The sequence below is a fragment of the Saccopteryx leptura genome, chromosome 3 (assembly GCF_036850995.1).
Source record: "Saccopteryx leptura isolate mSacLep1 chromosome 3, mSacLep1_pri_phased_curated, whole genome shotgun sequence".
Classification (NCBI taxonomy): Eukaryota; Metazoa; Chordata; class Mammalia; order Chiroptera; family Emballonuridae; genus Saccopteryx; species Saccopteryx leptura.
Genome location: NC_089505.1, coordinates 160,136,556 through 160,151,430, shown reverse-complemented (window position 1 = coordinate 160,151,430; position 14,875 = coordinate 160,136,556). Strand labels below are relative to the sequence as shown.

Sequence of the window (14,875 nt, the reverse complement as noted above, 5' to 3'; positions counted from 1 at the left end):
GAACTGTCACTCAAGGTGCTCTGCCATTCCTTCCCTGGTCAAAGGGGCGAGTTCACAATGTAATAGAAGTCAGTTAGACTCTCTAGTGACACAAGGGTTGGAACTAGTGGTGGAATTCAGCCAGTTCGCAGCAGTCGGCAGAACCGATACCTAATTTTTTGTTGAGTTTGGCAAACTGGTTATTAAAATGGCACTTGTAATCAGGGTTCTCACTAAGGTGGGCGCCTGGACAGCTGCCCAGTGTGGAAATCACAAATTTACATTCCTACTCTTTTTAACACTCATCTGTGCAACAGCATATTCTAAGTGCCCATAGTAATGTTCATTCTGTCCGTAGGTGAAAGGAATTGTGAGGACACCAATCAAAAAGCAATATGAGGCCCTGGCCGGTTGGCTCAGTGGTAGAGCGTCGGCCTGGTGTGCGGGGGACCCGGGTTCGATTCCCGGCCAGGGCACATAGGAGAAGCGCCCATTTGCTTCTCCACCCCTCCCTCCTTCCTCTCTGTCTCTCTCTTCCCCTCCCGCAGCGAGGCTCCATTGGAGCAAAGATGGCCCGGGCGCTGGGGATGGCTCCTTGGCTTCTGCCCCAGGAGCTAGAGTGGCTCTGGCCACGGCAGAGCGACGCCCTGGAGGGGCAGAACATCGCCCCCTGGTGGGCAGAGTGTTGCCCCTGGTGGGCATGCCGGGTGGATCCCAGTCGGGCACATGCGGGAGTCTGTCTGACTGTCTCTCCCCATTTCCAGCTTCAGGAAATAAAAAAAAAGCAATATGGAAATATCTTAACAGTTTTACTGTTTTTTTCAGGTATTATTTAATATTTTTTCATTAATATTTAAAAACATAATCTAGTTTTGTGTACCTCTTTTGTTCTTTTTATTTAAGTATTACATGCATGAATAAACTACCTTTTGATATATCTTTTTTTATACTGAAAACAGTCATTAGGGCAGAGAACCAGTTGTTAAATTATTTGAATCCCACCACTGGTTGGAACTGATTCATTCATAACAAAGGGGCTGGTCATTTATTCCTGCCATCCAAATCCTTAAGGTTTTTTCTGAGAACTGAGTTAGCTCTCTCTCTCTCTCTCTCTCTCTCTCTCTTTTTAGTGAGAGGAGAGAAGATGAGACAGACTCCCACATGCGCCCAATCAGGATCCACGTGGCAACCCCTGTCTGGAGCTGATGTTTGAATCAACAGAGCTGGCAAGTCCAGTCTAGGGCTGATGTTTGAATCAACAGAGCTGGCAACTCCAGTCTGGGGCTGATGTTTGAATCAACAGAGCTATCCTCAGTGCTTGAGGCTGATGCTCAGAATAACTGAGTTGCTGGCTGTGAGAGGGGAAGAGGGAGAGAAGTGGGAAAGGGAGGGGAAGAGAAGCAGATGGTCACTTCTCCTGTGTGCCCGGATCGGGAATCAAACCTGGGATGTCACATGCCGAGCCATATTCTATCCACTGAGCTAACCGGCCAGGGCCAGCTCTTTCTTTTATTCAGCAACATCATTACTAGCTACGATATGAGATATAATTATATACATAACTTACTGTATAGTGAGCTTTGCTTTCAGAGCCTTATTTCCTTCATAAATATTTTTCAGAGTTGTTGAAAATATAAAAGGTTAACCTATTATATACCTAGTAGAGTTTATGACATAAACTTTTATAAATGTATTTCCAATAAATATATTTTGTCCCCTTAAGTTAGCCATGGTCAATTTGTGTTGCTTGCAATCTCAGAACCTGACCCAATATGTGCCCGCAGGGTAATCATGTCCCCCGACCCTTGCCCATGCCAGTGTTACTGATGCCTTTACCTGCCACTCCATGGCTGCTTCTTCTGCTGTCAGTCTATGGCTTGAGGTGTCACTGTTTCTACCGAGGTCAAAGCTATTTGGAATGGTAAAATTTCCCAGTATCTGGATGCTAGTGTACTATTACTCATCATATTTCCTATTTCATTATGAATTTTAATTGTATAAATTGGAAGATACAATTTTATAAACATTCTTAAACAGTTACTAAATTGTTTATAAAAACATTCTTTATAAATATGCAATAAAATATAAAACTTTTTTACTTTATAGAAGAAGCGTTTTAAATTAAACGTTGTACTCTTTGCAATTGTGAGATAAAACAATGTTTTTAACAATGCAAACTGAAAATATACCAGTGTGAGAATGTGAAGAAGCAGAATAACTATGGATAAGGTTATACAACAGTATCAACCATGACACATCTTCAATTCTTTTCACAACATATTTGTATCTATAAAATGATTTATTAAACCAGCAACAATCTATAACATTCTTTCCTTTAGTTATATAAAGTTTAATGACTACAATAAAGATTATTAAAGAAACAGAAGACAATGATTTTAGAAATATTTAAGAAAAAAAGATTATGTTGTATAAAAATATATTAGATAATGTTTAAGATAAGACTTACCAATCTGCTGAACAGGTGACCAGCTGACAGCATATCCTACTTCGATTCTCAAAGACAGAACCCATTCTGTTAATCTAATTATTTCAAAAAATGTAGGAAGTAAGTTCTTTGTACTTAGAACAGCAATGACTTTTTTTCCATAGCTTTATACATTTAAAATTTCTTTTGTTTTAATTTTTAATAAAGAGCATGACACTATCACAGAAATTTGGAAAATAGAAGGTTTTAAAACCAAATACAATTCTACCATATATTTTCCAGTCTTTTTTCATAGAAACATTTTATGTGGTTTAAATTAGTATGTATATAAATTTCTATCCTGAGATTATAATTGGAATACTTACTTGTATACTTATAATCATTATAATAGCTTTGTAATATATAGATAATGTATTATAAGTCCATTATCTATTACTATTAGAAATGTAGATCCTGACCAGGTGGTGGTGCAGTGAATAGAGCATAGGACTGGGACACAGAGGAACCAGGTTCAAAACCCCGAGGTTGCCAGCTTGAGCAAGGGCTCATCCAGCTTGATCACAAGCTCACCAACCTGAACACGGGGTTGCTGGCTTGAGCGTGGGATTACAGACATGATCCTATGGTAGCTAGCTTGAGCCCAAAGGTTGCTGGCTTGAGCAGGCAGTCACTTGCTCTGCTGTAGCCCCCTGGTCAAGGTACATATGAGAAAGCAATCAATGAACAATTAAGGAGCTGCAGTATAAAATTGATGCTTCTCATCTCTCTCCCTTCCTGCCTGTCTGTCTCTCTCTGTCCGTCTCTCTGACTCTCTCTCTGTCTCTGTCACACACACACAAAAAGAAAGAAATGTAGGCTCTTTCTGTTTTACACTGTTATTTGTGGAGCCAAACACAAGAGCTTTTACAAGATTGTTAAGCAGGTAAAATCAGAAGAGAAGAAGCTTAGTGTTAAATTAGATGACAACAGTGAATGTGTGGCACCTACATTTTTGAGTAATCAGTGGGGCAGCTCTGGGAGCACACAGGATTCCAGGTGGTGGTGGGTAATGCTCCTTGGGGTCCTGGAAGGTCCAAAATTTTAACCAGGTAGCTCTCAAATGAGATGGAAGGTTTTGGGGCAACCTGTGAAGGTGCCAGTCTCAAATCAATAGGGAAACATGACTCGCCCCTATTCTCTACCCTCCTGGTAAGACTGATGAGCAAAACAACAGAGAAGTGATTCCAGCAGCAAATAAACAATGCGGTGGGGCAGGAGAAATGCTGCTGGTGGCACTGGTTAGGCCTGCAGCACCACAGGGGCTTGGACCCTGGTTGACACCACTGTGGCCTGACCCAGTTAGTTCAGTAACAGCTGTCAACCTCCACTTACATCTGACAACAATCCATAACCCATGTTGCCTCTTCTTCTGTTGACCTTCCCTGGAGCAGAGAGTGTGAGTCTTCAGAGATGTGCTTGCTCTGGGGTTTTATGTTTTAATTATTAAAAAAATATTATAGAGGTTTGGCCAAGGAGGTAAAAGACTTGTACTCGGAAAATTATAAGACATTGAAAAAAAATCAAAGAAGATACAAACAAGTGGAAGCATACACCGTGTTCATGGATAGGAAGAGTAAACATCATTAAAATGTCTATATTACCCAAAGCAATCTATAAATTCAATGCAATTCCTATTAAAATACCAATGTCATACTTCAAAGATACAGAACAAATATCCCCCAAATTTATACGGAACCAAAAAAGAACACGAATAGCCTCAGCAATCTTGAAAATGAAGAATAGCCTGGCCAGGCGGTGGCGCAGTGGATAGAGCGTTGGACTGGGATGCGGAGGACCCAGGTTTGAGACCCCAAAGTTGCCAGCTTGAGCGCGGGCTCATCTGGTATGAGCAAAAAGCTCACCAGCTTGGATCCAAGGTCGCTGGCTTGAGCAAGGGGTTACTCAGTCTGCTGAAGGCCCACAGTCAAGGCACACATGAGAAAGCAATCAATGAAAAACTAAGGTGTCGCAACGAAAAACTGATGATTGATACTTCTTCTCATCTCTCTCCATTCCTGTCTGTCTGTCCCTATCTATTCCTCTCTCTGACTCTCACTCTGTCTCTGTAAAAAAAAAAAAAGAAAGAAAAAGAAAATGAAAAATAAAGTGGGAGTTACCACACTTCCTTGTTGGGGACCAAAATATAAACAGGGTACTTTTACAATCTGGATATCTTGGGGACAGAGGTGCTGGGCCTAACCCCCCACTTCACCTGCCTAGTTAACAAAGAGCTATACCTGATTCTCGCTTGTCCCACCCATGTTCTCCAGAAGAGAATGGAGGCTAGTTTCTTATTGGTATAAAGTTAGATTTGAATGGTATGGTGGGGGTTGTCTTTAAGTTGTCTTGGAAACAACTGGATTGCTAATGGACCACGTTTTTTTTTTTTTTCTGAATAAAAACGAATGCGTCTTTGGGAGCAGCCATTGCATCAGCTTAGGAGCAGTAGAGACTGTTCACCGTTCCGTCCTCCTGAACCCATCTGTATGTATATATCTTTAAGTCTCTATCATTTATTTAATTCCATACCTTTTCCCATTCGAAGACCCTGTAATAGACTCATTGTGGCTGGACCGCGACATTTCCTGATATCAAGTTATACTACAAGGCCATAGTAATCAAAACAGCTTGGTACTGGCTTAAGAACAGGCATACAGATCAGTGGAATAGAACAGAGAATCCAGAAATAAACCCTTTATGGTCAATCGATTTTTGACAAAGGAGGTAAGAGCATACAGTAGAGGAAAGACAGTCTCTTTAATAAATGATGTTGGGAAAATTGGACAGCTACCTGCAAAAAAAAAAAAAAAATTAAACTAGACCACCAACTTACATCATTCACAAAAATAAACTCAAAGTAGATAAAAGACTTAAATGTAAGTCATGAAACCATAAACATTTTGGAAGGAAACATTGGCAGTAAACTCTCCGATATCTCTCGCAGCAATATTTTTGCTGATTTATTTCCACGGACAAGTGAAATAAAAGACAGATGAACAAATGGGACTATATGAAACTAAAAAGCTTTTGCACAGCAAAAGACACCATGAACAGTATAAAAAGACAACCCACACAATGAGAGAACATATTCGCCAATATGTCTGATAAGGGGTTAATAACTAAAATTTATAAAGAACTTCTAAAACTCCACACCAGTAAGGTAAACAATCCAATTAAGAAATGGGCAAGCCTGACCAGGTGGTGGCGCAGTGGATAGAGCGTCAGACTGGGATACCGAGGACCCAGGTTTGAGACCCTGAGGTCGCCAGCTTGAGCGCGGGCTCATCTGGTTTGAGCAAAAAAGCTCACCAGCTTGAACACAAGATCACTGGCTCAAGTAAAGGGTTACTCAGTCTGCTGAAGGCCTGCGGTCAAGGCATATATGAGAAGCAATCAATGAACAACTAAGGTGTCACAATGCGCAACAAAAAACTAATGATTGATGCTTTTCATCTCTCTGTTCCTGTCTGTCTGTCCCTGTCTATCCCTCTCTCTGATTCTCTCTGTCTCTGTAAAAAAAAAAAAAAATCATTCAATGAGTGTATAAATAAATTGAACAATAAATCAATGTCTCTCTCTCTGTCTCTATAAAAATCAGTAAGTAAATAAAAATTTTAAAAAATGGGCAAAAAGAACTGAATAAACACTTCTCCAAAGAGGACATACAGATGGCCAATAGGCAGATGAAAAAATGTTCAACATCACTAATCATTAGAGAAATGCAAATTAAAACCACAATGAGATACCACATCACACATGTCAGAATGGCGCTCATTAATAAATCAACACATAATAAGTGCTGACAAGTGTGTGGAGAAAAGGGAACCCTCCTGCACTGCTGGTGGAAATGCAGACTTGTGAAGCCACTGTGGAAAACAGTATAGCATTTCCTCAAAAAATTAAAAATAAAACTGCCTTTTGACCCAGCTATCCCACTTTTAGGAATATATCCTAAGAATACCAAATCACTGATTCAAAAGAAGAAATGAACCCCCATGTTTATGGCAGCATTGTTCACAATAGCAAAGATCTGGAAACAGCCCAAGTGTCCGTCAGTGGATGAGCAGAATAAAAAGCTTTGGTACATATATACTATGGAATACTACATGGCCATGAAAAAGAAGGAGATCTTACCTTTTGTGACAACATGGATGGACCTGGAGACTATTATGCTAAGTGAAGTAAGCCAGGCAGAGAAAGACAAATATCATATGATCTCACTCATATGTGGAATATAATGAGCAAAGTGAACTGAGGAACGAAATAGAGGCAGAGTTAGGGTCACAGGGAGCAGAGGGACATCTGTCAGAGGGAAGGGAGATGAGGGGATGGGATCAGAGAAGGTGAAAGGATTAGTGAAATAACATATACATAACACATAGATACAGATAACAGGTCAGCAAATCCCAGAGGGAAGGGGGGAGGGAGTTAGGGGAAGGAGAAATGAGGGGGTATAATGGGGGATATGGGAGTGGGGGGTGAGGGAGTTAGGGGGAGGAGAAATGAGGGGATATAATGGGGGATATGGGAGTGGGGGGTGAGGGAGTTATATTGAGTGGGAAAGCTGAACCCATGTTAACACAATAAATTAAAATTAATAAAAATTAAAAAAATATTATAGAGGTTTGGAAAATAGGCTTTAAAATAAAATATAAATCTACTTCCTATTTTTTTTCCAATCATTTTTATGGAAACACTTTGGCGTGATTTGTTAGGGTGTGTATGTTATTTTGTATCTTGAGACACAAATTGCATTATTTCTTTGTATGAGTTACTGGCCAAAAATTTGAAAATTTGGATGCTTTAAGAACTATATTGATTCATTGTATTTTAAAAATTTTATGTTAGAACCAACAATGTTAGAATTTATTGGTTGCATCATCTCATTGTTTCTAAACTAGCATATTATTTAAAATTTTCATTAAAAAATTAAATCGGTCCAAAATAGTACATTGTTGTTACTCTATTTTTTTTTTTTTTTTTTTTTTTGTATTTTTCTGAAGCTGGAAATGGGGAGAGACAGACAGACAGACTCCCGCATGCACCCGACCGGGGTCCACTCAGCATGCCCACCAGGGGGCGACGCTCTGCCCACCAGGAGGCGATGCTCTGCCCCTCTGGGGCATCGCTCTGTTGCGACCGGAGCCACTCTAGTGCCTGGGGCAGAGGCCAAGGAGCCATCCCCAGCGCCCGGGCCATCTTTGCTCCAATGGAGCGTCGCTGCGGGAGGGGGAGAGAGAGACAGAGAGGAAGGAGGGGGGAGGGGTGGAGAAGCAGATGGGCGCTTCTCCTGTGTGCCCTGGCCCGGAATTGAACCCAGGACTCCTGCACACCAGGCTGACGCTCTACCACTGAGCCAACCGGCCAGGGCCGTTACTCTATTATTAATTTCTTTGATATTAGAAAGGCTAAATGACTTTCATATTCATATATTCATTGTTTTTCAGTCAGTATATGTTTTTTGCTTATTTACAATACCATATTTGGCACAAATATTTTCCTTCATTTTAATTGAGAAATTTACTGTATGTTTTGAATTCCCTTTAATATAAATTAATTTGGAAAACTACCTTCATTCCAGAAACTTGATAGTTTATTCTGATTTGTTATAATTTTTTTGTGATTTGTTATTTATATTTAAATTTATAATCACCTGAATTCATTTGTGTGTACAGTGTGTGCTGAAAAGGAGTTCTTTCTCTTAGGTTGTAACTTCCATTACCATATGTTAAACTTTTATATATAACAGAAACTGTATCTGGGCTATTTATTTTCATCCGTTTTAACTTTTTGAAGTATTGTTGTTTTGCATAACCCATTTGAATACCTTAAAGGGCTAATCACTTTTTATAGCTCTAATTTTTCTGGTATCCTATTATATTCTCACTTGTTGCTTCTTCAAACTACATAGTAGAACTTTGGTGTCCTTGAGTGAAACATTTGAAGGTCTTACCAGTTTCAGATTGACAAAAACGACTTCGTGAGTCAAGTACAGAACCACGGAGCCAATCAGCAGTGCAGATGTGCGCCGTCCGCGGGGCTCAATCATGGCCCCGCTAGTTTCTGCCTCCCAGTCTCCAGGCACACTTTGCTGAAGACTGCTCTGCAGAAATGACACATTCCTATTCCTCACAGAAGTTCAGTGTTGCCTGATCCAAATAGCTGACATTGAAATTTTTAAATCTGCAAAGGCTAAGTGTGTAAAATATTTATACTCTACTTTTACATATGAAGCCCTCATCTTCTGCACTATAGCATTATATCAACGTTGATACCATCTACATTGCTTTTTCGTGCTTTTTAAACCATGGAAGTTGAAACACTGGCCTTACTCTCATCCGCAAGTCAGATATGGGTCTGGTAACAATGACACAACTGTTGAGTGCATAGTTCCTGGTTATTTCACAATTTCAATGTAAATGGATTATTGACTTGAAATACCCTCTTTGAACAAAATCTTCCAAACATTTTCAGTCCAGCAGAAAAAAAGCTATGAAGCCATTGAGACTCACCTCAAATGTGTCAGACAGCCAATGTATATCTGTGATCACCTTCCTATGTCCATGTTCTATTGAGGAGACTGCACAGTGTCTGATATACTTTGCTTCTTTATTGTCGTCTGGTTCGAGAAGAAACATGGGCTGGAAAATTGTTAAAAGAAAGTTACATGCCAGCTTCAGAGCGCTGATGAATGAATTACTTTACTCATCATACCAATTAAAATGAATGACTTGGAGAAACAGTCCAAAGAAAAACAGAAATAAGTGTTTCTATGTATCATTTATTTAGGGGATAAGTTTATGTACTTTTTCTTTTCAGTTTAGCCTCAGATATTCTCTCTAACTTAACAAAAATTGTTCACCTGCTCCCCAAAGAATCCATGAATCCTATTTTTGAAGGCGCACCACTGTGTGCACAGGCCACGCCCCTTTGCTTCTGGGCGGGAGACCTGTTGGTTTTCAGGCTGAGGAGCTGGGTGAAGATGTGCAAATGTGGCTCAGAACTGAGTTGGGAATTCAGGAAGCTTTTCCCAACCCTCTTGGAAGAATCCATAGCTTCACAAAATCATAGAATGTTATTACCCCCTTCATTTTATACATGAGAAATCGATGTTTGCTGAGGTAAGAAATGTCCGAACTGACAGTACTGCGATCCAGAGCCTGGGTGCATGGCCCTCCTTTCTGTCCAGTGTGCCTTCAACTGCATCACTTTAGGTAACTCACTTGGCCCCTGCTGTTGATTTAATGACAATAACAACAAAAAAAGGACACCCTGGCGTAGAAGGTGCCACCTGTTATGTGGTGCTTTTAATCAGGGGCCTACGTAAAAGTGATTCACAACAACGTTCAAAGCAGATGTGAAGGTTTGGGAAATAGCACTCTTTTTCCCCCCTAATAAATCTTTGTTTAACTTGGCAACTACATTATGTACTTTTTGATAAACTACTGAGTGGGAGAAAACTTGCAAGAGAAAAAGTATAAAAAGCTAACCTTGAGTGTGGGCTTTTTACTTCTACTACCATCAACCTTAATGTTTTCTATGCGATCGGCATGTGCAGTAATATCCCACATGACAATCTGAAACAGAAATAAATGTTATTACATGTTTTCAGGATTAATGCTTTTTTTAAAAATTTATTTATATTGATATGTACTTGGATAAGTCAATCACCTTGGGGGATAATCAAATTTAGCCTACATCGTTGGTAAGTCAGCAACATTTAATACTAAAAAAGAATGTTTTCTTTATGAAAGTATTTTCAACACTTCAATTTTTGTGCTTGTGTTAATAAATACCAGTAAGTTTAAAAATCCAAGATAAACATCACGCAATTCCTTCTGCTTTGGGAAGAGTTCAACCACTGTTGGGGGGAATGTGTTTGTGGGGACAGCTGTTTTAGACCCAGGAGAAAATGGTCTGTTTTGCAGAATTAAATACTAGCACTTGAAAAGTCTAAGAAATGATCATTTCTATTTAACTATTTAGATATTGTGGCCAACTCCAAATTTGCATACACATGAATGGTCATTTTTTTTAAAAGCAGAATAAGGTAGAATATACAATACTAAATTAGATTCATTTTAATGATGAAAAGTCATTTCAGTATTAAAATGTTAACAAAATTTCAGGATTACAGAATTATGAGTGCTTTCTCACCATTTGCTTTTCTGAAATATTCTAAAATACAGTTGTAATACCTTCATAATTAGTAAAAAAGGTATTTCAGGATTTGCAGGGCTTGGAGGACAGTCTCTCGGTCATCTTTATGACCATCAGTTATTGTTGAGCAAAACTGAAGGAGGAAATTTGTTTTCCTGAATATTTTTGGTTCTGGATCAATGGGCATGGATGCTGCAGACATTTAAGTTTCACCACAAGGAAGTTTTCCTAGTCACACCAAAAATGATCACGTACCTTTGTAATGATCAAATTCACTGCATCACAGTGAATTATAACTTCGATTATAAAATAACCATAAGATTTTTGTTTTTCTTTATTGGAGAAACAGGCAATTGGAGGATAGAATCTAAATTTTATATAAATTAGATCATGGAAATAAAGAAAAAAAAGTAGTATCAAATTATACATGCACATAAATTTAATGCTATAAGTATGTTTTCCAGTGAATTTCTGTTTAAATTTTGTATCACTTCCTAACTCCTGCCTCTAGGAAAATTTCAAGACAAGCCTTTTGGCCAAGAGCTATTATTGCTTGTGGCTTTTGTTGTTCCATGAAATCTGGTTCAATGTGTGATTCTGTCTCAGCAATGCAAATAGATTTGACTAGGTTTTGTTTCAGTTATCATGGCTGGGTTACCTGTGGACACCTTGAGCCCCAGCACCACATCTAACATTTATTTTAATTAATTAATTAATTAATAGCAAGCAGGTTAAAAAAAATTTTATTTTACATTCCCATCCGCTGGGCCCCTAATATTCCCAGTTGCTGGCATGGTGATTGGCGCACAACTGGTATGCCTTCCTTCTGCTGAACTGACTCAAGTTCAAAGATCTGCCAATCAAAATGTGTTACAGATTGTTGTCTAAATTAATAAATAGCTGAAAAAAATATCTGTACATACCTGCCCGTTCATGCAGCCCCCAGCGATAATATTAGGATTACTCGGGCAGAACTTGAAACAGAAGATGTCCTCAGGGCTCTCCAGCATTAACTAAAGTAAACCACACAAATTCAAGAGAGTGAGAAAACCTATTAAGGTCATGGCTAGAAAATAATATTAGGATGGTCAAAAGTCTAATTTTATAGCTATGTATAAGAAACATGCACGGAGAGTCCATTCCAAGAACTCTACCCCAGACTTACAAGCTGCTTTGGTTGAATTTCACTGTGGACATTAGCCATATGTATGAGAACAGGTATATTTTCAAGGGGGCCAACTTTACCCTCCCCTATGCTCCATGGATCGTTGATGGGACATCTTATAATTTTTCATAAACAAAAAGACTGTGAGGTCAGTATTTTTGAAAAGTGTGCAAAGTAAGCTCTGGGAAGGCAGGATATTTATCTTGTTTGTTCCCTGCTGTATACCTAGCCCGACACATCATGAGCATGCAAAAATAACATGTGTTATAAGAGAGAAGATGAAGGAATTGCCAGTGATAATATTTCAAATTTTAAAACAACACAGAGCCCAGAAGGTAAACAAACTCAAGTGGTTGTAGGGTAGAGATGAAGTTCTGCAATGAACGCATGGGTGTGAAGGAATAGGTATGTTAGCCATAGCAGGCACTCATGGTACTGGGGGGCTGTGGAGCAGAACACTTGCATGGTTACTGTTCTATAAACATAACTACCAAAACTACAGGCCCCAAAGCCTTTAGTTTGCTATCACTGAGCTGAAGATTGTAAACTGGCATTGGGGTTAATTATCTTGGTTAATTTGGTACTCTGTGGATACTAGAGAAACCTCGACTTGTGAAAATAAAATCTTTTAACACTCTCCTTTCATTTTGATGAGAACAAAGACAAAAGAAAATAATTAACATTTTTTTCTTTACAAAATTATTTGCTTGTCTTTTTAAAGCTATTCTTCAAAATGGAGGAAAGAAGAGTCTCTTCTTTTGCTATTTGCCTGGAAGTTCAGGCCCACTTCCCTGTCACACAGTAGAGAGTAATTCTATACTACAGAAAATGATAGGGAGCCCCAGCAAGAGAATGGTACCATTCCTGTGGTAAGTAGACTGATAAGAAATAACCAGAGAGCTGTCGTTTTGATCTCTGAGTCTATAATAATTAAAGTATCTAGACTCTGTTACAGAAAAACTGCCTTAATTCAGATGAATTAAGAAAGAAGGAAGAAGAGGAGACTAGGGCTTATTAGGGGAAGCCTTAATTAGGCAACACTTTATGGAAACAAATTATTGTGATACTTAAGTACACTGGAGAAACTTTCTCTAACCCTATACAATGCCTTCCCTTAAGCAGAACCCTTCTTGAGCAGATAATGGAAATAGAACTTTATGAACCAAACTCAGTCTTCAGCCTTGTTATATTTGGTTTGTTTTGAGTGGATGCTTTTGTGTGTTTTGGTTTGGCTTTAGAATAGCTATTTGAATTTTTGGAAATTTCACACAAAATTCCCCATTGTTGGATACTCTTGACATGTGGGACCACCTTGCAATGAGAGCTGAAGAATAAGAATAACTGTCCCCACAAATGGGCTGTGCATTCTCTAGGGCCACAGTCTCCACTGCTCCCCATTACTCTCCTACATAATTATCTTTACTCCTTACTACCACCTACTGATGATCCTTGGAATTAAAGGAATTCATGTCAAACTAAAATCTATTTGCATTTGAACAATTTATACATAAATAAAACCCATAAAAAGGTTTGCTCTTTAAAATTGGTTGACTGTTCCTATTACAATATATATATTTTAAAACATGGATTTGTTCAATGAACCTTTTCAATAAACTAAGAGTAAACTTTTGTTTTGCTCAAATTGAATGATCACAAATTCTGCATTGAAGAAAGCCTGGCTTTATAAGCGTTCACAGCATCACATGATTATAAAGCCCTTTGCAATCGAAGCTGCCAAAAGAGACATGTGAAAGTAATATTTGAAAATTTTAGACTATGTGGATGACTCCCCTTCATTACCTGAGGATGTATGGGATCAGAGAAACTCCAGAAAAGAATCAGTGATGGTTGCAGCAGTAATTTACCAGAAAACTGAACTCTCTCTTCAAAGGAGAGTCGCACGGCCACCGACACAGCTATTAGCCCTGATTGAAACACAATTAATGGAGATCTGCAGAAACTGTACATGGTGAAGTGCTTATAGGTTTTGCTTTTCTACATAGTCATTGTTCATTTTCCTTTGGATAAAATTGGAGTAAAAATACTCTGTAGGAGACCAGGAATTTTCTTAGAGCTTCACTCTCTTTTTGTTGTTGTTAATTTTATTGATTCTAGAGAGAGAATAAGGAGGAGAGAGAGAAACAGGAACATGGATCTGTTCCTGTATGTGCCATGACCAGGAATCGAACCGGCAACCGCTGCACTTTGGAACAATGCTCAATCAACTGAGCTGTTCTGCCAGGGCAGAGCTCCACTGTTTAACGCGGTTGCAAGCAGTCACACGTCGCTTATTTAGCCCTTTATCTTAATTTTAAAAAATATTTTTTATTTACTGATTTCAGAGAGAGATGAAAGGAGAGAGAGACAGACAGACAGAAAAATCAATCTGTTTCTGTATGGTGTGAATGGAGACAGCAACCTTTACATATTGGAATGATGCTCCAATCAACAGAGCTCTCTGGCCTGGGTTTATTTAGCCCTTTAAATGTGCCTAGTCCAAACTGAGATGTAGTGGGAGTACAAAATAAACCTGGGACCTTGAAGATTTAGTAAGAAAAACTTTTGTTTGAGGAAAGGGCCAGTGTGGGGGAGGGGAGGAGGAAGAAAGAGGGCAAGGACCTCTCTCTCCTGAAGTCCCACCTTCACACATTGGCTACTGAGAGCTTCAAAGAAGGTGCAGCTCCTACTTTGTCCAGGAATCAGAGGGGCAGAGTGTCAAGGGAAATAACATTAGCTTTGGGGGTACAACAGTTCTGACTCAAAACCAGATCTGGCCCTGGCCGGTTGGCTCAGTGGTAGAGCATTGGCCTGGCATGCAGGAGTCCCGGGTTCGATTCCCAGCCAGGGCACACAGGAGAAGTGCCCATCTGCTTCTCCACCCCTCCCCCTCTCTTTCCTCTCTGTCTCTCTCTTCCCCTCCCACAGCCAAGGCTCCATAGGAGCAAAGTTGGCCCGGGCGCTGAGGATGGCTCCATGGCCTCTACCTCAGGCACTGGAATGGCTCTGGTTGCAACAGAGCAATGCCCCAGATGGCAGAACATTGCCCCCTGGTGGGCATGCCGGGTGGATCCCGGTTGGGCGCATGT

At 39.6% G+C, this 14,875-nt stretch overlaps 1 protein-coding gene across 2 annotated transcripts in view; it reads right to left on the bottom strand.

The window, feature by feature from the left end:
• DNAI3 (dynein axonemal intermediate chain 3) overlaps positions 1 to 14,875 on the bottom strand; it is a 100,726-nt gene that overhangs the window by 36,538 nt on the left and 49,313 nt on the right. For both annotated transcript variants that reach the window (XM_066376687.1, XM_066376689.1), the window contains exons 10-14: positions 13,590 to 13,714; positions 11,548 to 11,637; positions 9,955 to 10,041; positions 8,977 to 9,105; positions 2,447 to 2,520 (exon numbers count right to left, since the gene is read on the bottom strand). In XM_066376687.1, the coding sequence (XP_066232784.1) occupies positions 2,447 to 2,520; positions 8,977 to 9,105; positions 9,955 to 10,041; positions 11,548 to 11,637; positions 13,590 to 13,714 (505 nt within the window). The remainder of the gene's footprint in view (positions 1 to 2,446; positions 2,521 to 8,976; positions 9,106 to 9,954; positions 10,042 to 11,547; positions 11,638 to 13,589; positions 13,715 to 14,875) is intronic.